Raw genomic sequence first — 23,656 nt, forward strand, 5'->3', positions numbered from 1 at the left:
TTAATTTGTTTGGTACTGGGCTATTTTACATTATCTGTTTCTTCATGAGTGAGCCTTATAGCTTGTCTTTCAAGGAATTTTTCTATTTTGATCTAAGTTGTCAAATTTACTATCATAAAAAGTTGCTTATAATAGTCCCATATTATCATTTGAAGGTTTGTAGAACATATCTCTTTCATTTCTGAGGCTGGTAATTTATATCTTCTCTTTTTCCTGATAAGCGTGGGTAGAGTTTATCAATTTTATTAACTTTTTTTTTTCTAAATGACTAGGTTTTTATTTCACTTCTCAATTGTTTTCTATTTCTACTTTAGTGGTTTCCGCTCTTGTATTTATTAGTATAGTCCTTTTCTCCATTTACTTTGGGCTTCATTTACTTTCTTTTTCTAGTTTAAAAAGGTAGGAACTTAGGTTATTGAATTCAGACCTTTCTTATCCAATAAGTGCTTAATGTTTTCTAAAAACTAATTTCCCATCTAAGCAGTCCTTTAGATGTATCCTACACATTTTGATATGTGTCGTTTTCATTTTCATTCAGTTAACCACTTTATCATTTCCCTTTTGATTTCTTCTTTGGTTTATATTTTGCTTAGAATTAGGTTCTAATAGTTTTCAAATATTTGGGATATTTTCCAGATATTTTTGTATTACTGATTTCTATTTTAATTCCACTGTAGTCAGAAAACATACTTTGTATTGAGACTTGATTTATGGCCCAGACTATGGTCTATCTTGATAATGTTCCATGTGTACTTTGAAAGGTTGTGTTCTGCTGCTGTTGGGTGGAGTGTTCTATAAATGTCATTTAGGTGTAGTTGATTGTTATCTGAGTTTTAGTATCTTTCCTGATTTTTCAAGTTTGTAAATTTTTCAGTCGTCATTTCTTCAAATCTTTTCCCCATCTCCCTTATTCATTCACCTTTCCCTTTGTTCCTGTGACTCTGCACAGTGTGTGTGTGTGTGTTGGTCTTGACTTTTCTGTTTCATTTTGGTAGTTTCTATCATTGTGTGTTCAAGTTTACTCAACTTTCATTCTGCAATGTCTCCTCTGCTGCTAATCCCATCCAATGTATTTTTCATCTCAGACATTGTATTCTTCATCACTAAGGTGACTTGGGCATCAGGCATTTTGAATTTTATGTTGCTAGATACTGGATGACAAATATATGTATACACACAACCATACATAAAAACACACATATATGTAATGTTATATTATATTATACATACATATGTAAATATTCTTGAGCTTTGTGCTGGGACACAACTGAGTTAACTTAGAAACATTTTGATCCTTTCCAGGTTTGCTTTTGAAGTTTGTTAGGCAAAACCATCTCAGCCTTTAGTTTAAGGCTAATCAGCTTGACCTTACAACAGGCAAAATAACCTTCCAAGTTCCCCTCCAGGTGCCCAGCTCTTACTAGGTAGCTCCACTCTGGCTACTGAGAATGGGAACTAGTCCCAGCCCTGAAAAAGCTCCAGTAATTGATTCACCCTGCTCCTTACCCAGTGGTTCTGTACCTGGCCTGAGGTAGCTTTGTGAGCATTTGCTCTTCATACTCAGTTGAAGACTTGAGGAGAGCCGTCTACAGATCAGCAGAGCTCTTCCCTCTCCAGTACTCCACCCTGCATATCCTAGTTGTCTTGGCCTCCTCAAATTCTCAGTTGTTTCCTCAACTCAAGGGGGCTGCAGAGCTTTCCGGGTTCCCTCCCTGTGGTGTAGCCTGAAAACCTACTTCAGGCAGGAAGCTGGGGCAGTTGTAGGGGTCATATTTCTCTTTTCTCAGAGATCTCTGTCTCATGTGCCTCTTTTCCAATGTCTGGAAACTTTTTTCAAACATTTTGTCTGCCTTTTAGTTATTTAGAACAAGTGAGGAAAAACCAGTCCCTATTGCAATTTTGTCCAGAAATGGAAATAGCTTGTTGGACTTTGAATGTCTTACAAATTTTCTACTCAGTAATCAGTAAGCATATATTGAGGTAGGCCCTATCCCTCTGCCTGAGAGGGAATGGTTATTCCTGAGTATTCATAGGGAATTGGTTTCAGGACTGCTACCAATACCAAAATCCATGGACGCTCAAGTCCCTGATACAGTGTTTACATATAACCTAGGCACATCCTCCTGTATACTTTAAATCATCTCTAGCTTACTTACCTAATACAATGCAAATGCCATTCAAATGGTTGTTATACTATATAGCTTTAAAACTTGTATTACTTTGACTGAGCATGGTGGCTCATGCCTGTAATCCCAGCACTCCTAGGAGGCTGAGGGGGGCAGTTAACTTGAAGTCAGGAGTTTGAGACCAGCCTGGCCAACATAGTGAAACCCCATCTCTACTAAAAATACAAAATTAGCCAGGCCCATGTCTGTAGTCCCAGCTACTCGGGAGGCTGAGGCAGGAGAATCGCTTGAACCCAGGAGGCAGAGGTTGCAGTGAGCCGAGATTGTGCCACTGCACTCCAGCCTGGGCAAAAAGAGTGAAACTCTGTCTCCAAAAACAAAAGCACCCTATTATTTCTTATTGTTTATTGTTATTTTTTATTTTCAGATACTTTTAATCTGATGTTAGTTGAATCTGCAGATGCAGAATCTGCAGATACAGAGGGTGACTGTGTATCCTTCCCACCTAGCTGTGCTGAAGAAGTCAGGAAATCCTGCCTTCTCAGTGAACAATCATTATTATTTGATTTTTTTTTTTTTTTTTTTTTTTTTTTTTTTTTTTTTTTACTCAGTTGACCAGGGCAGAAAATCCTACTCCCATGATTTTCATAAGCATCTCCAAAGTAACTGCAACATCTTTAAAGATAACAAATCTCACTAAAAAAGGGAAGATATAATACTTGAAGTATAAATACTTGGAATTACCCCCAAAACCATCTTAGGTTGGGAATCAATAGTTTAGGATTCCCTCTACCGTGATTTCAGTGGGGAGAACTCTTTAACTCTGCCCCCAGCTTCACAGCAGGTCAGATTCCCCCAAAGCCACCCAGGGGTTGGCCTAGTTAACATGCAGTCTCTCCTGCCAGCTGTGACCTGCTTCCTTTCAAGAGATCACTGAGCAAAGAAATTGCGTTAGCTGACTGAGGGGCATCTGAATTGTGCTCCTCCACCCCTTTGTATTATAGAAAAACACTTGGGTACTGTGGAGAGCCACATGCTAACATATCTCCAGGGTGCTGGCCTTTCAGGTGCGCACCATTCTCTAGTGACACCGGGAAGGGGGGCCTTGTAGTAAAATGATGTGTAGCTTCACAACTGGCTCTCAGCTTTGCCTACATTGTAGATTTTGCCATGTAATTCTGTGTGAAGAGCTGGAAGGATATTCCTGTGCTAAGGAAAGCAACAAAATAATCTGAATCCTTCAGTGGTCATGATGATGAATGTGTTAGGGGAAAATGAAGGAAATCAGATCCAGGTGGCTCCATATCATTTTCAAAAATTACCTCTGCACAATTTGGATCCCATGTTTTTTAGAGAATGGGGAAATACAACCAGTACCCTGAAGCCATGTGAAAAACGTATCAGGAGTTTCAGTTTGACTGAGAGGGGCAGGCTCTCATCTGGATTAAAAAAAAAAAAAAAAAAGGATAAAGCTTATTTATAAGCACATGGAAAAAGCAAGAAATCTTTTAACACTAAAATCTGATCTAACCTGTTGCAAAGGGCCCTTTACGTATCAACTTGAACCTTTGGCTTTTGTTGAGTCTGGTGGTTGTCCTAGTTGTGTCTGAGGAAGGCTTTGGACTTGTTACCAGAATGCTGTCACATGTAGGTGTCCTGGCTTTGCTACCTGGAACTTTCCCAAGCCTTTTAAACCTGTCAACCAGTATTCTTCCAGCCATAAATGGTGGCTGGCATCACCTGCCCATCATGATCACACTGACAGTGGTATTGTTATTTATATATTGTAATATCTTTTCAACAGTGCTTTGCAGTCAGTGGAGTCTTTCCATACCTCAATTTTTCATCAAACATTGAAGTGTTACACTTCTCTCACAAAGAAATGGGGAAGTTAGAAAATCAAAAAAGGTTGAGTTGGCCAGTGTCCCAGGGGCAGGCACCTAGGCAAAAACAAAAGCCTTCTAATTCCAAATCCAGTATTCTCTGCTAAAATGTGCCACCTCCCTCCCTTTAGGGTTGGTGGAGGATACTGGGGCTAGTGCTACGGCTCATGCCTTATGATTCTTTGTTCTGCTTTACTCAGCACTTGCTGTACCATGTTGTGTTTGTAAGTGGCTTAGTGTTAACTTTTCTCCAAAAGGCAGCAGGGTCTGGAACAGGAGACTGGCCCAGTCTGGCATCTGGAGAGGATGGTGGTTGTGGTGTTCCCATAGCTCCTCCGTTACCACCTGGTATCATTTAGTATTTACTTTGCAAACTGAACCATAAATCAACTCATTTAATGTAGAGAAGGGCAAAAGTTGCTAAGAAATGTTTTGGGGTTTGGTCCTCAGAGCTTCAATGCTGGAAGGCTGCCTGACTTGACAGTATCACCTTAGTCACTAAGGAAAAAGAGGTCCAGGGCTTCAGACCTTCAAAACAATTATTACTTGCTGAGATGGCAAAAACAATTGTAGAGTGCTTCAATGGTTGAGTTTTATAATAGTTGGTTGAACTACAGATTAAATACTAATGATTTTTTTTCTTTGAGACAGGGCCTCATTCTGTTGCCCCGGCTGGAGTTGCAGTGGCACAGTCACAGCTCACTGCAGCCACAATCTGGTAGGCTCAGGCAATCCTCCCACCTCAGCCTCCTAAGTAGCTGGGACTACAGGCACGCACCACATGCCACGACACCCAGCTAATTTTTGTATTTTTTGTAGAGATAGGGTCTCATTATGTTGCCTAGGCTGGTCTTGAACTCCTGGGCTCAAGTGGCCCTCTGCTTTGGCCTCCCAAAGCGCTGAGATTACAGATGTGAGACACTGTGCTCAGCCAGTAATGATTTTTCGTATGACCAAACCATTGAAGAAAATTTACACTTATTTTTGGTAAACGAAATACCAAAAAAAAATTTATCAGATGGCCTGATATCTCCTGCACTGATTTCTGCCCCACATACCCTTTTTACATTGAACCAAATTAGAAATGTAAACCAAATGATTAAAAATTAGGTATGATTCATTTTCTAGCTAATTGGCTTTACTTCGTTGCTCCCTCTTCTAAATGCAAAATGAATCCAAGCAGTGCTGAATTTAAGGAAGCATACATAATTAGTATTACAGGGCAGGCAGGAGAGCTGGGCATGTGGTCTCACACCCCACATATAGTTAGGGTAAGCATGTATGTTTTTCAGCTGCATTTATTTCTTAGTTATTCCTAGAGTGGCAAATGTGGAGGGTTGATGACCACTGTGAAACAGCAGCTTATAAAATTCACCCTTTATTAACTAAGCTTCCTGTTTTGCATAGATGCTCCTGTGCACACCTCTATTTTACACGGTATGTAAAATATTGTAATGATTGATTTTCCTTTGAGACTGTTATACAGGTAATGTTCCTATTCAACTTTGTAAACCAAGACCTGACACACGGTAGGTATTTTAAAAACTCTTTGATGTGACCAAAATTACACAGAAAAAAGAGAAGTACACCAGTATTTTAAAGTTTTTGTTTTGTTTTTTACTTTTCACAAAGGATTTGCTGTAAGTCTTCAAGTCATTTTGTCCAATCCAAAAGCTGTATTTAAGCGTCGTGGATCCCAGCCAGGGATGCAAGAATCTGACTTTCTCAAACAGATAACAACAGTCGAAGAACTGGAACCGAAAGCAAATAACTGCACTAAGGTATTCATTTCACTTGTGCTGCCTAACCTCGAGTGTCAGCATGAAGAGTGCGCTACCCAAGCTATTTCCTTCCCCTTTAGGTTCTCGTGTGGCACACTCGGACAGAGAAGGTTAATCTAGCCAACGAGCCAAAGTACCGCCTGGACACAGTGAAAATTGAGGTATAAATTGAAGCAGCAACTGGTGCAGTTTGCCCAGCCAGTGGGTCCATATGGAAGAGGATGTTTGGAGTTTAGGCTGCAGAACATTCAGGTATTGTTTGTTTTACTTCAGTACAACAGCCTTTCTTGTCATCTGATGGACATCTGTTTAAATGGAGCTTGTCAGTTAACATAAGCTAATTGGATGGTACAAAATGTATGTTTTGTCTTCATTTGTTCTGCATGTTTTCCCTACAACTAAATTGGAAGATTTTTGTACAGTGCCGATACTGCAAGATACCACTCGGAGTTATGTATTTTTTCTTTTTCTCCAGTTTGCCCTTATAATTGGCAGACCTGAACAGGTTTTTAAAACAGACAAGTATTTTGTCAGCTAAACATTCCTGATTCCTGACTTGGCAACACTAAGTAATTTTTGGAAGGTTACTGGCAGTATACATCATAGGAAATAAAAAACCCACAAATGAAAAGGTCTATGGATTCATCTGTTTAATATAGGGAAATAACATTTTGTCAATACTAGGCACCATAAAATGTAAACACAATTACTGTCATAAACCTGGATATACCTTCAAGGATTGAAAGTGGCTTTGTTTTAGTTACCCTGTTTGCATATAGTGCAGAAAAAGGTCTTCATGTTAGCACTATGTACATTGAGAAGAGATCCAAATTACAAGAGAGGCAGATAAAATTTGAATTATTTAAACATTCATTAACTAAGTTTTGGAGTAACATCCAGGTTTATCTTCCCTTCACTAACCACGTTCCCTGTTAAGCACATCATAACAACAGCACAGTGAAGTGAATGATGAAATAAAAGAATTTTGATACACTAGAAAACAGTGCTCAGTGAGACATTTACATTCTATTTATATGATTAAACATTTGATCATACAGTACCTTCCTACAGGATTACTGGCTAATTTTGGGGTGGGGCTTATACTGTTAGAGGTATTACTAACATGATAACTACTTCCCTTATATGCAAACATTAGAGCTATAATTTTATTGAGGAAAACTGATTTTGCAAGTTGAGCAGCTTCTCAAATAATGCAGTATATGAAATCATGGGAAATCTGAGCAAAGCTGCCCTTGACATAAAATGGTTTATCAACCTGCTTTTCACCACATCAAATGGAATCAGTACAGACCAACACGGTCAATCAGATCATTCTTAATATGAACAAATGGGTAAAAAAAAAAAATATATGTATATGAATAAACAGGGGAACTAGATGCCTTTTAGCAAGGAATGTCAGGTGGTAGTTCTGGATGAAACTTGTATTGCAGTTTTCATTTCCACAGTTGTGTGCTGAGAGTCTGACCCGATGAGCTTCCAGACCATCCTGCTGTTGTGCTGGGGGGCTGGCCAAAACCTGCAGTAGGGGTTGCACTACTGATACTCATGCCAGCCATTTGCTGATTCATCTGTGAAACACATAAAAGGCTTAGTTCGAGAGGCTTACTTCACCTTTAATTCTTGTTTCTTTAGCCACACAGTTGGTCATTTTTTTCATTAATGTGAAAACTAGTCCAAGCACTGGAATAAAAGCAGAGTACCATACAAATATTTCTTAAAGCAAATAGCTACATTTTTCCTTCTTTATTTATCTGCTTTCTAGCTTCAGTTTCTTCTTCAGTTTCCCTAAAGATTAACAACTTAAAAAAAAAAAATACCAAAGCAATCTTGGGATTTGTATCTCGGTGTATAATGTGTCTGTTACTCTAACTTTCACCTACACTAGGATATTGTGCTTTAACTACTAAGGAGTAAGAAAATTTTAGAAAGTAAAATAGTCTAAAATTAACCCATAACCTTTGTATGATAGCTATTGTTCTCTATTAAAATCTTAAATGGCTCTATATACTTCCTAAAAGTGGTCATAAAGCATTTATTTCTCTTGCTGATCTAACAACATAAACATCTAAAATTTATTTTCATTGTATGCAATAAAGTATAAGATTATGTATATTTTTTTTCAAGGCTGGAGTCAAATATATATATAAGCACCTTAACCTTGTGATTCTCCTATTTCCAAAATCGGTGGTAAGAGAAGGAAAGGCAAGATTTACCATAAAGTATAGAGTGGGTTTAAAACTTACACTCAAGTGTTAGACTGTGTTCTTAATTCAATACAACTGACTTATTTACAGTTTCAAAGACACTAACATAAACTACATCACTAATCATCAGGCATAAGTGTCTGAAGAAGCAGATCACGTCTTCGTACCTCCTAAAGGACATTTTAACCACCTTGTCATTGGCCAGTAGATTGCACTGATGGAGTGCTGGAGAACAGCATCACCCTTCTGCATTATTTGGAAGTAAGAGCCAGTATTAACTCCTTCCTGGTTCATCAAGCACCTTAACCTGAGCTGGGTGTGCTTCAGCATGTTGACCATGTGACTGACCTTTAGCACATACAATTTTTTAGATTCCCAACGTGTAGAAACCAATGTCTTACCTATATTCTTGGAAATGGTGGTAGCAAAATTAATGGGGATATATAGTGATTGAGCTAATGTTAGAAATTACTCTAGACTATTCCCTGAATGCTCTAAAGGTAAAACAGGTGACCAAACAGAAACCAAGATTGACAAAATGCTGGAGGAATATCAATGGGAAATGTAAAAGGAAGAAGGGTGGGAGCATGAACCTCTCTAAGAGCCTTTGTCTGTGCAGCTAGAGAGAGAGAAGTCAGAACACAGCACCTGAAATAGAAATGTTCTATCTTAGCTCTAACTTAGGTAGAAACAGGATTTTATAATATGAGGGGATGTCTGGTTCACACCTTATGGGAATTGAATCTTTTTGTACTCTTTTTAAACATAAAAGTCATTATAGAGTACATAAAAAGAAAATACAACTTTACAAAGGTTTTTGACAAAAAGAATTTTTACAGAGCCATGGGGCAGTAATCATATGACCTGAAAAATAGCCTTAGATCCCTCATAAAATAGTGCTTTGAGAATATGAGGCTAGACTTTTTTTTCTAATAAAAGACCCCAAAATTATTAGTGAAGTTGTCTAAGTGGACCATAAAAACGTCCCACAAGCAAGCTGGTTAAAGCTTAGTGCTGGTTAATTTCTGGCCATTAGCAAACAGATTAGTGGTGTTCACCATTACAGTTACGTTACAATTTGAAATGAAAGACGTTTAACCTTTTTTTTTAACAGAATACTCTAAAATAGAGATAACACATCATTTGTCTGATACAACTTCATAATATTTATAGATACTTTTGACCCTATACATATTATCCCTATTGAATTCTTTCTGCCAGATCACTAGACTTAAAAACAAAAATTTAGAAAATAAAATCTGGTTTCTTTGATTTGGGAGAAGCTAGAAAGTAAATGACCCCTACCTGTGAGAGGCTCCATGGGGGCTGCTGAGCTTGCGGCAGGCCAAACTTACTCTGGGGTGCACCCATTTGTCCCACCATTCCTCCTTGGGGGCCAACAACATTTTGAGGAAGTGGCATCACACCAGTTTGTGCATTTCCCATAAACCCATTGGGCATGGGCATGCCCACCATCATGCTTGGACTCTGTCCCATCACATTTCCTATAAGGCCAGGAGCTGCAGGCACAGGCACACCCATCGATGGAAAGCCCTGAAACGCAGCTGGTGCTTGGGAGGTAAATGGTATATTTGTGGGTCCCATAAATACACCTGCACCACAAAAAGAAAATGAATGAAGACAGCGCTATCACGTGCAGTTGCACTCACCTCTATAATCACAGAAAAACTGCCTTTCTGAACGGCAAACATTTAATTCCAGTTTGGCTGCTCTGACTACTCAGACCAGCCCACACCTAAACCCTGAGAGCTGGTTATTTCTAGAATGCAGACAAATCAGTTATTAACCTGAATAATTTTACTTAAGAAATGTAAATCATATGCAACAGTCACACAAAATATCTTCCGCCGTGAAGACAAACTATGTAGCATGACATCATACACTTTTTTTTGCTGACTTGTACCACTGGTCTCCCAGTACCAAACAGGCAAGTGAGAGCTGACTATATCTCGCTTCAATAGATGTAGTGGGCTGCCAAATAATTTTAGCTCATATGTGAAATGCAGCTCATTATTTAAAGGAAATGGTCTGAAAGATTAAAAGTCTGTAAACAATAAGCCTTATGCTAATATTTTGTTATGATTACAAAAAAATTCCATTTTTTTAGTCCATGTGGTAACTCAAGACTGTTTACCTGCAGAGAAAATATACTGTATACAAAGTCGTAAACTTCATGCATATCAAGTTTCAATAATTCATCAAAGATAATCCGTGTTCTATAAGCTTGTGAAACAATATTTAGTGATCTATGAACAGCTTGTTAATTCCAAATAAAGTTCTGTGAATCCTGTACATGCCTCTTCATTTTTAATTCTAATGCTCGTTCATTTCAGTTTCATAGTTGTATAAACTGCAACAACAAAAGCACTCACTACATGGAACAATAAAGAAAATATATAACTGATCTTATTATAATTACAAAGGATATGCTTCTAGTAATGTCACTGAAAGCAAATATCGAAATTCATTACCAGGAGTACTTTGCTGTTGAATGGTTCCTGTGCCATACAGAGATAAGATAGAGTCTTTGGAAAGTTGTTTCTTTGCCACTTCTTCTGATTTTGTAGTTTGCTCAGTGAATAAATCTAGATCCCCAGATGTTACTGTAGACAGGGTTGCAGCTGCTGGTGCAGAGGATGTCCCCTGAGACAAACACCAAACTAAGCTATCAAATTCTGCACAGTAAAGCACAGCTTATCCATTACTTAAAATCCAAATAAAGTTATAAAATTAGACAGGAGTCAAACAATTGTAGAAGGTAAAATGGTGCCATTCAAGAGGATCACTCACAAGCCCATAAAAAAACATCTACAGCCATGGCAGTACTTCTTAATTTGAATGTTAATGTAGGTAGACTGAAGCCTTTTCACAGTAAGTTGCATTTACTACCTAAGGTGATGCCAAGTTTTTGTTCATCAAATCCTGAACACAATGGGCTCAACGTGGTTACAGATGAGGCAGCTGTCTGAGGACCACCACTCCACAGCAACTACTGCTCCAAGAAACTGGTATCCTTTGGAATAAACATTTCTACAACAGACCATAAGAGGATTTGCAATGGCTGCTTAAAAGGTTTTATCTTTTCAAAACCTGCAGCATAAGATTTTTATACATCTAATCAGTTTTAACTACAACATTAGGCTACTTCTAATCTATACAGAAATGAAGGTACAGCAAAACTTTGACCATCTATAGTCTCAACATATCCTGCACTTCCCTTTTGGACAAGGCGGCAAATAAATACAAATAAACGTAGATATTTAATATAAAACAAACATTTTCACTTAATCTCATATCTTGCAAACAGTATTATGCAATCACAACAGCAAACCTTAATCATCTCTGTAATCATTAAATATTAAATCACATTCATATTTGTTATATGGACTTGTTTTGAATATGAAGTGTTTCAAAGAATTCTATGAAGACTAGTAAAAACTGGCTGATTCTTCTCAAACTAGAGAATAAGGTGAGTAGCAAGTGGAAAATAAATTCAAACATTTAATGTCCTCCTAGAACACCATGCGATGAGGTACCATCCAAACACTGTACTTGTAAACTACACAGAACAGTATTTTTAATCTTATGACTAAGCAAGAATTTTAAGCGACAAAAAGTTAATTTTCCAAAAATTCAAATATGTAAGAAATTAGATATCATGGAATATTAAATATCACAATACCCTTGAATAAAATATATCTAAGCTACCAATGAAGCAGCAGCAGATCATAGAGCTACGAGCATGGGCTGGAGCCTGTCTGCCAGGACTAGAGCCTGCCCCCATGACTTTCTGTGGTACACTCAGACATGTCACTTAACTTCTTTCAGTCTCTCTCCTGTAAACTGGGGATAAGCTTGATGATCACAAGAAGTGTTTCGCACAATGGTTGGATTAAGTACTTGGTGTTTACTGTTAATATTGTTTATAAAACAAAGCAACTACATCACTAAGTGATCTTTTTATCACACTGAGTATCTGTTGAACCAAAAAAATCTGCTCAAAACCCTGGGGTCTATTCCCTGTGGATGAGAGAGAACTATAAAAAAACCCAAAATGTTGGGAAGCTATGATTCCACTCTCATAGTAGAGCAGCCTAATATTCATATACTGTAAACATCATAATATGAAACATCTACCTCCACAAGGACACAGTCTAAAAACAGCCAAACTGATCAGCAGGACTAGTAAGCCCTCAAACGTCCACTTACTTTTTGGTGCTCCATTCACCAGCACTGCAACCCCAAGATAAAAGGAGAACAATTTCTGCCTCTCATTTTACACTTCAGGAAGTGCAGAGCATCTAACCAAAGGCTCTCTGGCCTTCTGGGACCCAAGGGCTTAATCAAGAAAAAACAGGACTCAGCCCTTGTGTATGTCTAGGTACTGTTGGTATATGTATATATGTATATGACAGAACAGGAAAGGGGTTTCTCCATGTCAACACTGAAGACTGGAACTGTTCCCCTACAGCCCCCAAAACACATGTACACTCTTGTCAGTTAAGTTTTTTTTTTTTTTTTTTAGACGGAGTCTTGCTCTATTGCCCAGGCTGGAGTGCAGTGGCCGGATCTCAGCTCACTGCAAGCCCCGCCTCCCGGGTTTACGCCATTCTCCTGCCTCAGCCTCCCAAGTAGCTGGGACTACAGGCGCCCGCCACCTTGCCCAGCTCGTTTTTTGTATTTTTTAGTAGAGACGGGGTTTCACTGTGTTAGCCAGGATGGTCTCGATCTCCTGACCTCGTGATCCGCCCGTCTCGGCCTCCCAAAGTGCTGGGATTACAGGCTTGAGCCACCGCGCCCGGCCGTCAATTAAGTATTTCTAACTAACCCCCTTTAAGAAAGACTAGACCCCAGACAGGTAAGGCAGATGGTAAAATCAATCTACTTCATATTCATAAGTTAGAAAATCTTTTACTAGAATTTGTATATACTCAGAAAATGACACAAAGAGTGAAAGAATACAGGGTTCAGAAGAATTCAAAATCTTGGTGTCCAAAACTAGTTTGAGCTCAATTTCACATATTAAAACCCACCAAAACGAGTAAATTACATAGTAGCAATATATGCATAAAATCTGTAGTTTCAGCACCATCCCCCATTTTCAAAGACATTATTTTGAAAATATGTCTGGAATTTTTTTTTTTCCCCAGATGAAGTCTCGCTCTTGTCCCCCAGGCTGGAGTGCAGTGGCGCGATCTTGGCTCACTGCAACCTCTGTCTCCCGGGTTCAAGCAACTCTCCTGCCTCAGCCTCCTGAGTAGCTGGGATTACAGGCATCTGCCACCATGCCCGGCTAATTTTTGTATTTTAAGTAGAGACGGGGTTTCATCATGTTGGCCAGGCTGGTCTCCAGCTCCTGACCTCGGGTGATTCGCCCACCTCAGCCTCCCAAACTGCTGGCATTACAGGCGTGAACCAGCGCGCCCGGCCAAATATGTCTGAATTTTAATCTCTACATGAAGTTTAGATGAAAGATACTACTGTTCACCAAATATTTCACAGGGCTCAACATAACAATGTTCCAAAAGAAATATTAGATATAATTTTAAAAATTAACCCTATGTCCTACCAGGTACTGCTCAGAATGCCCAAAGTCTGAAGGCCAGCCACCACCCCTCCTAAAGCCAGAGGCTACACTCCTTGTCATGGCACTGCTTGTGCTTAAGAATTAAATGAAGTCTGCATTGTTCTACTTGCTGCTTTAATACAGAACAGAACACGTGAAGTACGCTGAAACCTCAGAGGTGGAGTCTAACTCTCTAAGCAGTTGCAAAGCAACTGTCAGACCCCAGTGACAGTGCTAAATAAGTCTAGCAGGTGTAACAGCCGTACTACAATGCTAGACTAAAAATAAATTACTTTTCACATTCTGATTGTCAAATATCCTAAATACTTCTTTCCAAAGACACAATATTAGACAATTTTGTCATATGTACACCTATGTCTGTACAAATTGGTAAAGTAATTAATGTTAATTGAAACAACAGTAACAATACTGTCTCTCTTTCTTATGTGTGTTATAGGAGGTGAAGAAGGGGCAAAGCCATAAAGTAAGCTATTTTGCTGAAAATAAACACTACTGCTGCAGACAATTTCGATAAAGATCCATTTAAATTAATTATTCCTAAGAAATCTACTTGTTCCATTCTAATGGTAACTATATAATGAATATCACAATTACAATATGTGCAACAGAAATGTGTTACTAGTCTTCTTATAAGACATTGACTTTTTCTTATTAAAACTGTCTACCGGAACAATTCAGATTTGACTCAGTTTTTCTATAGAAAAGGAAATATTTTATCTCAAAAATTATGCTGCACAAACTGGTTATTTGTAAAGTATAAACTTAAAATAGAATCTTGATGTTGTAAGCTTAAGAGTAATTTGTTTCCTGAAATTTCATATAGTTCACGTTACAGAAATTCCATGTACTGTTAAGAAGGCAATTCAAAATTTCTTCACCATTAACATTTAAAAAATTTCCCAATTATTATTACTGTTCTAGATTTTTAAAAAATCACTTAAAAAAAAAAAAGCAAGGTAGATTTTAAGGCTAAGTTAAAACATAATTTACCTTCATTTTAAAAAGACAATGAGTACTGAATTTGCTAGAACTTCTGCAGTTAATATTTACAAACACCCACAGTTTTAAAAGCTCTGAAGTAAGTGACCTTGTTGATCTCAGGGAAGTTGATGTAGTCAGGGTTTTTCCACTTGTTCATTCTAAATACTGTTGTTTCCCTAAAGCTAGGGTTAGAACTTTAAAGATAGTGAATATTTTAGGTTTGTGGGTTATACAGTCTCTGTTGTTAATATTTAACTCTGCTTTTGTAGCAGGAACGCAGCCACACACAGTATGTAAATCAGTGGGAGCGGCTGTGTGCCAATAAAACTTTATTTGCAAAAAGAAGCTGCTGGCTTAGTTTGCAAACCCCTGGCCTAAAGAACAGGGGACTTTTAAATCAGTTACTGCTCAGAAACAATTCTTCCAAAATTGAAATTTTGAAACTTTTCAAAAAGGAAATAAGCAGCGACCATATAAAACCATATTCTTATCACATACCTGAGCTGGGGGCATGACAGTTGCAGGCAAGGGATTAGAAATCATCGGTCCGAAGATGTCCAGATCGTCATTCAGGGGTGGCACCATTGTGTTCCCATTGGTCACTGGTGCCACAGCAGGGCCATCTGAAAAGAATATAGATTCTTGTCTTAAAGTAGAGTATCTTAAATTACTTGAAACATGGCATTATTTTAAAAATTGATATATGGTTAAAAAAAAAAAGAACAGTTCAAAAGTTGGTAAAACATTTGTTCTCCTTCTACCCACCCCAGTATCCCCTTTCCCAAAGAAACCATTTCCAGTTTTGTTGATTCCCCCAGAAATATTCTTTATCCATTGGTTTCTAGGTATATATCCAAACCTCCTTTTTAACCAATGGTATCATACTGTTCACATTATTTTGTACCCTAATTTTTAAAATAAGATCATAGGTTTTTATGGTGCTTCCTATATGCCAGGCACTGTTCTGGGTACTTTACATGTATCAACTCATTCAATCCTCATAACCTTATGAGGTAAAAACTACTTTTGAGGTAAAGGGCTAAGGTGAAATTTGATACCACACTCTTATAAATAATCCCTCTCCATAAATGTATGTGTGAGGGTGTGTGTGTTTGGAGATAATATAATGTTTACCTACCATGGAAATAAGCTTTGATGATTTATACCATGGAAGTAAGTTTTTTACCTACCATGGAAATAACATTGATGAAATGTTATGTTTTGAAGTCACAACATGGAAGAAAACTAGATAGAAAAAAGGAAACATACATACAATACTTAAACTGATTCTACAGGAAGTATCCATAGAACTCCAAAATAAATCCTTTCTTTATTCCAGCACAGCCACTTTTAGTGATGGCTGTACCAAGCCACTGCACTGTACAAGGAAAGGGACTCTGACAGAGCTTCCTACTTTAAAATTCAAATTAAAAAACAGTTTTTAAAACTGTAATTTCAAAAATTCAAAACCGGCTTATTTTATATCCCCTTTTTATGTTGGTGAACATTTATAAGGGCTGGGGGCAGGAGCTGAAGTGGAGTGCTGTGGGTCGAGTTTGCATGCACAGCACTCCGGGACTGGAACATCTCACAGGGTTCAGTTTTCTGTAACCACAACCAAGTAACAGTTCAGAGCATCACAACTCCAGCCTCTTGAGAGTTATAGCCTAATAAATCTTCTATCTTAACAATTTACAGTCTCATTTGATCTCTCTTTGATAGACCATACTCTCATCAAAGGGAAATCCATCATCTTTAAAAACCTTTTCAACAATGAATGGGATATCTTGCACAAAGTAGATACTCAAATATTAACAAATTCAGTGGAGGATCTACCATCTCATTCATATTTCTACCACAATCTACAGAAACGTAGAGAGTTCTTGTCTTTTTCCAAGTATAACTACAGAAATTGGTATCTTTTTATTTCCCTGTTTAAGCTTCAGTGAATTACAAAGAATTATTAATACATAACCAAAATAAAATATTTTTTACTATTTATTTTATAAAAGAGTGTGTAAAGTCCAAATTAGGTTAATTTGGAAGTTATTCAACTGCAAATTTTTCAAGTCATTTTCAGTGATATCACATTATCACAACCATTAAAAGAAATGTATTGATATGTATTATACATGTTATATCTATATCAAGTACTATGGACAATTAAAAGGTGAAGCAATAAAACAATGTATGTAGATTATTATAATTTGTAATATATAGAATTTTAAACTGAGACAACTATTAAAGAATTAAGACTCATACATGAAAATAATTTTTTTCATTTCTAACCCTTTCAAATGGCAATATTCATTTTAAAGTTAGATCTTCTTAAAGAGACAATTTGTTTTCTAGTTCATTCCATACCCCATTTACATGATGTATAGTACATTATATAAATATCAGCCAGAAATAAAGTGATATTTTTAAAGGGACAAGGCATTCTAGGTTTAAAAACACAACTAAGGAATACCTTTTTTGTTTGTATCTACACTTCAGTAAAGAAAGTCCAATAATAATGACATATAAGCCAGTGGTGCTTTGCCTTGTGAGCTACAGAGTTGGAGATGGGCAAACATCATCATCAACTAGACATGTTTCATTCTATCACATGAATTGAGGAAGCACTTTATTAGTTAAAAATATAACTATTATATATAAAATGTATATATATTTATATATGTAAACATTTTATATGTTTATAAAATTTAAACTCAAATAGAAGCATGTGTCCTCTGAAACAATGTAAACTACAACCAAAATAAAAGGAAAAAAAATGGTGACAAGCTGAATATAAGCAACTGTTTCCAGTTTTTCCGTTACACTTTTTTTTACTTTATTTAGTAGTAGTAAACAAAATCAGACAAATTTATGGCAAAAAAAATTTAACATCAGAAAATCCCATTGATTTTTTGGCGAACTGAGAAAATACCATCAATTGCTTTTTACCACAGCACATGTTCACAGAACACCAGTGTGCCCAGGATGCACTTAGTGAGAATCACAAAGTTCATCCACTACAAGCCAATGCTATGTCTTATTACTTTTATAAACTGTACAGCTTTCAGAAATTTTAAGTCTGTTCTACTTAGTACCTTAGACTCCACTCAGAATATTTACTTACACTTTCAAATCTAAACCACATTTGATATCTAGCAATGTATTTTCTAACCCGCAAAACAACACACAGCATATTATTTGGTTTCTGAAGTCTTATTTTACCTTTCACCCCCTTTAGTATCACATATGTGACTACTAACTTGTCCAGCATCACAGAGCAGGAGCAAAGTCTTAGATTGTAATCTTATTCAATGTTTACTGTAAAAGCAACACATTCTTGTAAGAGATTCAAACCATGCAAAAATGAAGAAACTAAAAATACCCACCATAGATGGTGGTGACAGTTGTGCAATGTGAATGTACTTAATGCCACTGATTATATATTGTAAAATATTTAAAATGATAAATTTTATGTGTTGTGTTACCACAATTTTAAAAACAATGTACATAAGATCATACAAAAATAGTCTTCTTTATATAAATTATGTATGTGTAGGTAGGGGATTTGCATTCTGTGATACTGCATGTGCCTATTAATAATTTATTTATTCAATGTGTGACTCAAGAGAATTTAGGTAGTTTCCAGATTTTCACCATTAAAAACAAAATGGTGGACATCCACATTCCTCTATATAAAGTCTACACAGCTCATGTCCCTTCACTGAAATGTAACTTGAATTGTTTTTACCACTGCACTATGAACAAATCCATATTCTCTTTCCATGTGTTTTATTATTGTTATTACTATATTAAAACTAGCCTCTTGAAATTTCTGGCATTTCACACAAACAACAAAGTTGTGATCTCTCTGTAACCAGTCACCATGGTTATTAGAGCCGTCATGAAGTCAATTCACAAGGTAAGTCTGAGGGACTTGGAATCCTTTTTAGAATGAGATAGAAGAAGCACCTGCTTAGGGACAGCAATCTTTGTGGCAAGGCTGACACTGTTTTCAATTGGTTAAGGAAGACTTTCTCATATCCCCCAAAAACCTGAGGTAAGGAACTTTCTGCCAGACCTCACCAAGATTTTTCTCTACACAGCATCCTTGTGATGAGCATAGGTGATTGCTCTCTGCTCTCACCATCTGCAACATACCTGCCCCTCTTTTGTCGCTACTCCATCTTCTCCCCATGTGATGGGTTACCCACCTTAATGGTGGGTTCTGGATTTCACAGCCATCAGTTTTTCTAGTTACTATCAAAGCTATGCATTCACAGAATTGTTGAAAAAACAAATTCTTAAATGAAATGAAAACTTCTCAGCCTTGCAAAATTGGTAAATACAAGTTCCCAATGAGTTTTCAATGGTTGCCAATTTTACTTACAACATTTGGCTTGCTTAACACATTATTTAAAAGGGATTGCTTCAATTCATTTTGAAGGTCATTGCGTTTTAAATTTTCAGTGTTCAAAAAGGACAATTAAAGACTCATTATCGCTACCATCATTATAAATATCACATTCATCCTGGATGTTTTTAAAGAATGTTTACATGTTATCATTTTTGTCCCCATGCAAGATGAGAAGGGCATCTCCTTCCATTATCTCCAGTTACACCAACTAGGACACAGAGCAATGAAAAGACTTCCTCAATGTCATTCACCTTTTTAAGCAGAAAAATTTGTACTAGAACAGAGTCTTCTCACACCTAGGCTAGTGCTCTTTTCTTTAAACCACATTTCATCAAAAGCCATGTAATTTCAACTCCACCTAATTATAAATAAATCACTTTAAAGTTCTGAAAATTTAAAAACTTTAAAATAGTTTATAATTATTTGTACTAACTTTGAGAAGCAGTTAAACAGCCCAAAAATCAATCAGTGCCATACTCAACATTTGCCTCATCCTGTCCCCACTCCACTGTCCTGTACTGACACCAGTATCTTTTCAATTTATAGGGAGGGATTCAGGTGGATATGGTCTTCAGTGAGTAAACTGGGCTCCCGGAAGCAACTGTGGGATATAATCAGGCCTTTGTCAACTAAGAGTATTCACAAATTATTGGGAGTTACATGCATCCTTTTGATCATGGGCCCACTAATAACATGGTCTTTGCTGATTAATAAAAGCTCAGAGGCCACAACATCAAGAAAATACCAAGATGTTGACAACAGTTTTTCAGATAATTAACTGTAACATTTAGAAAGTATAAGGCTTATTCAAATTAAATAGTGTAAATCACCATAATGTAAGAAAAACATTTAAATCAGCATGGGTTATACCTTGTTGGTGCATGCACACAAATATACAGTCACACACACACACACGGAAACTTCCTCTTTCAGGGGAGAGAGAACATCAGACCACGCAGTGCCTTCTATGAGATGAGGGGATGTCTGTGAAAACTAATCGGAATTCTCCGTAGACATGCACCTTGCTCGGCTACAGAATGATGGTGGAAGCAGCAGGAGGCAGCAGTTCCCCTTTAATTAGTATGCAGAAACAGTAGCTGGTGGACAATAAAAATAATGGGAGATCCAGAGTACAAGAAAAGCCTAGGGCAAATGGAGGAAATTCAGCTGGGAACAATATCATAAAGAATGATAATGAAGCACAAAGGACCCCTTGAAAAGGCAATGAGCAAACAGAAGAAACTAGGACAATGCAGTAAAATGAAGATGGGATTTCAATCTTAAAAGCAAGACATCAAACCTACAGTTAAGTAGCTTGTAGGTAAGTATTTTCTTTCTTCATTACCTTAAGATGTTAGGCTAGTGTCTTATTTGGGAACTGAACAGGTAGATGAATGTTTTCAACTGCCCACATATGAGAAACTGACAGGAAAAGGTTAAAATGTTTTCAGCTGCAGAAAAAAATTGTTAAAATCAGTGCTACAACTTCCAAGAACAGAAGGCATGCCCAGCATGCATGCATTCACTGGCCCACTTCACATCATGACACTGAGAGATGTTAGAAAGAGCTAACATTTCAAATATGACAAAGTCATGAGGGCCAGTCTCTTGTCACCTAAAAAGCCTCAATATGGTAAGTGAGCCGGCTGATTCTATTAACTGTAACTATACCAGAATTCATCTGACACCAATAATCCAAATGAAGATAAGGTAAATAAAGTATTTTTAACAACAGTGTCTTCCCCTTGACACATTCCAAGTGCCTCTAAATGACAATTTATAAACAAAAAGGAAATAAGAATACACCACTTCATATTTTAATACATGTTTAAACACTAATATTTATTTAAGTACTATGTGCCAGATACTCTGATCAATAAAGTTTCTCAGTTTAATCCTTACCTCACCTGGAGGGAATCTGCACAATAACCCTAGGACTTCAACATGGGTCTCGATGGTGCACCCAGAAAGCTCAACTGCTCTAATCAGTTTGAGAAATGTTTCCCGGTATTCTCAGGCAGAAACAGGTGCCCATTCCCTACCCAGAGTTACAAATTGACCTACCTCCCTAAAATAGTGCCCTGAGGGCAGGGGCTAGATTCACTACCCAGCCCAGGCACAGTACTTGGCCAAGCTCATTTCTGAGGCACAGGATGACTCCTGAGTCCACAACACCCACACCCCCTCAACTGTAGGCCATACCACCCACAACTACTCAGTCAGGCCTACCAACTTTGCCTCCAAATGTTCCGCTAATCCAGGGGCTGCAAAGTAGAAGCCTTCCCAAGCATCTTATCCTTTTCACTTTTAGTTTTTATGGCATCTGAATGTTCTTAGGCTGAACAGGCATGCCCCAGCACTCCAGAAGCCTCTTTACTCCCCACTGGCACCACTTTCATAGCCCAGAGCCCATGAACAGTCCCACCTGCTTCGTCACCAGGAAGAGTGCAGCTGCCCCCTTAATTTAATACCTGGCGCAAAGCAAATAATAAATGATTAATTGAAATGCTTTCCGAACACAGGTTATGGGAGGATTTCTTGGTGACAGCAGAGCCATGGTGGAAAACAATTAGTAGTTCAGGTGATCCTACTTTTGTGGGAGAAAAGTGAAATAATGACACTATTTTTGAAAATTACCAGCAATTTCCTGGCTACAAATCCTTTTCAGTCCTCATCCTACGTACCACCAGCACATTTAGCCCTAGCTGATCCTTCCTCCTGGAAAATCGCCTCTTAAGAGTTTAGAGCCACATTCTCCTTGAAGACTCCCCAGCCATTGCTACCAATATCCTGGACTGGCTCCTCTTCCTCTGTTTTCATAGACACAGCTTCCATGCAACTATCTGCCTGTGAGATTACAAGTGCTTCTTAACTAGAATCCCTACACCAGGGCTTCCCCTTTCCAGGTTAACAAGTACAGTGAGGCTGGAATTCTTTCTCTCAATCATAAATGTGTCTCCAACGCCTCTCTGTCCAAAGCTCTGTGCATCACTGTTGTCACAGCACCTCACAGGACTATTCTACCTGCTACCTCACTGGCCGGAGCCATATCTTACCCTCCTGCTAATCTGTTCCAACTGTCCTAACATAGCACTTGTGTGCCCTATGATAAGATACAGATGGGTTTTAAATCATAATATCCTCTACAAAGGTATGGCTCTAAAAGCTCTAAAATTTATCTGGGTATCTGCTTATCTTTTCCAACTGTTATTCACTCTAAAGGTGACCTCCATAAAACATTAGATTATACTTGAAATAAGTTTGCATAGCACAAAATAAACTTATTTTCTTCTCCTCTAGCAGCAGCAAGAAAAATCAACCTCTGAATTAAGGAAAATATAATTTAAATTGGAATTTTAGCATTAATCCAGATTTCAAACTGAATTCTCACAACCTGTTCTTAGATAATCCCATCTTTTCCCTCAATGATAATTCTGTCTTCCAGTTTCCAGTTTCTGGATGGCAACCCCATCCCCCTCTGGCACTACTATAAACACACAGAGCTGCATCTTCTGGTGTTTACCAGTGTTCCATGAACTCTGCTGGTGCTCAATAAATATTAATTGAATTCATCCTTTACTTGAATGTCAGAGGCATTAGCTGGTCATAATCTATTTGCACAAATAAGAAAAAATGTCAAAAAGCAACATGAGATTTTATGTATTATTAATCTAGTTTAAGGCAGATAAGAATGTAATAAGTAAATGGCTGTTTTTCATTACCATTTTTGACTGAGCATGAACCTTATACCTTTAGTACACCCTTGCTACAACAAAAAGTCCCAAATCTAATTCTTCCATAACTAGTCAGGCGTCATCATAAGCAGTGATGAATTTGAAGTGGAAACAGCACTGTTTAAAGAAGGCTGCTTCCACGATATTCAGTGATTCTCTCTTTAATGGCAAAACCCCTTAAAGCTTTCTAAATTTTCACGTTGATCAAAGAACCCTGTTTATTTTCTACTCAAGAAACCATCTAAAGTTTTATCCTTAATTTTTATTATTACTTGGAATTCCTTTATATTAAAACACAGGACTTGATTTGTAAAATCAACTCACGTCTGTCTTATTTTAGTAAATTCAAGTCATAAATGTCCATTTGAAGCATATTAAAATTTTTAAGCTTTATGTTGTTTTCAATTTTTTTAAGTGTGCCTGAGAGCTAAGTGGAGCTATTTATTTTTATTTTTCAGTTAATTTTTCATACAGTTAAATAGTATTTAGGCTAATTTGCTAAAATGACTAATATGGTCTTAAAAGATAATCCTAATCCTCTTGCTGTATTTGGCCCTACCTTTTCAAGCCACTACCAAACTGCCAGTCTACTGTACCAGCAGGGAAATCTACTACACATTTCTACAAACCAGCCAACTTTTGAGCAGGGGATTCCCTTATGCACAGGCACTATGATGCTGTGTAAGGGTAAGAGCCCCATGGTGCTACTGTCTTTCAGAAGACACCACACACACATGCACACATGTGTGCACACACACGCATACTGATTTAGAGCTATCTGAAATAGCTGAGAAGTGGTATCAGGAGGAAGCTTTGTAGAACTGATTGCTTAAAAAATAAATATATATCAAATCACTGCACCATTTTATGGCCTCAAGAAACAAGAAATATATAAATATGAAACCAA

General features: G+C 37.5%; 2 protein-coding genes across 4 annotated transcripts in view; one reads left to right on the forward strand and one right to left on the reverse strand.

Moving 5' to 3' along the window:
- Positions 1–6,683, forward strand: part of B3GAT2 (beta-1,3-glucuronyltransferase 2) — a 70,046-nt gene extending 63,363 nt beyond the window's left edge. Inside the window, exons 3-4 of one of the 2 annotated variants that reach the window (XM_011957037.1) lie at positions 5,642–5,790; positions 5,871–6,683. In XM_011957037.1, coding sequence (XP_011812427.1) covers positions 5,642–5,790; positions 5,871–5,957 — 236 coding nt within the window. In that variant the 3' untranslated portion in view covers positions 5,958–6,683. Of the gene's footprint in view, positions 1–5,641 lie in introns of both variants that reach the window. The other variant, XM_011957036.1, reaches the window with a different exon arrangement.
- The window catches only part of SMAP1 (small ArfGAP 1), a 197,196-nt gene continuing 179,143 nt past the window's right edge, over positions 5,604–23,656 (reverse strand). For both annotated transcript variants that reach the window (XM_011957035.1, XM_011957034.1), the window contains exons 8-11: positions 15,103–15,227; positions 10,508–10,679; positions 9,321–9,628; positions 5,604–7,379 (exon numbers count right to left, since the gene is read on the reverse strand). In XM_011957035.1, the coding sequence (XP_011812425.1) occupies positions 7,245–7,379; positions 9,321–9,628; positions 10,508–10,679; positions 15,103–15,227 (740 nt within the window). In that variant the 3' untranslated portion in view covers positions 5,604–7,244. The remainder of the gene's footprint in view (positions 7,380–9,320; positions 9,629–10,507; positions 10,680–15,102; positions 15,228–23,656) is intronic.

This window comes from Colobus angolensis, unplaced genomic scaffold (genome assembly GCF_000951035.1).
Source record: "Colobus angolensis palliatus isolate OR3802 unplaced genomic scaffold, Cang.pa_1.0 Scaffold431, whole genome shotgun sequence".
Lineage (NCBI taxonomy): Eukaryota > Metazoa > Chordata > Mammalia > Primates > Cercopithecidae > Colobus > Colobus angolensis.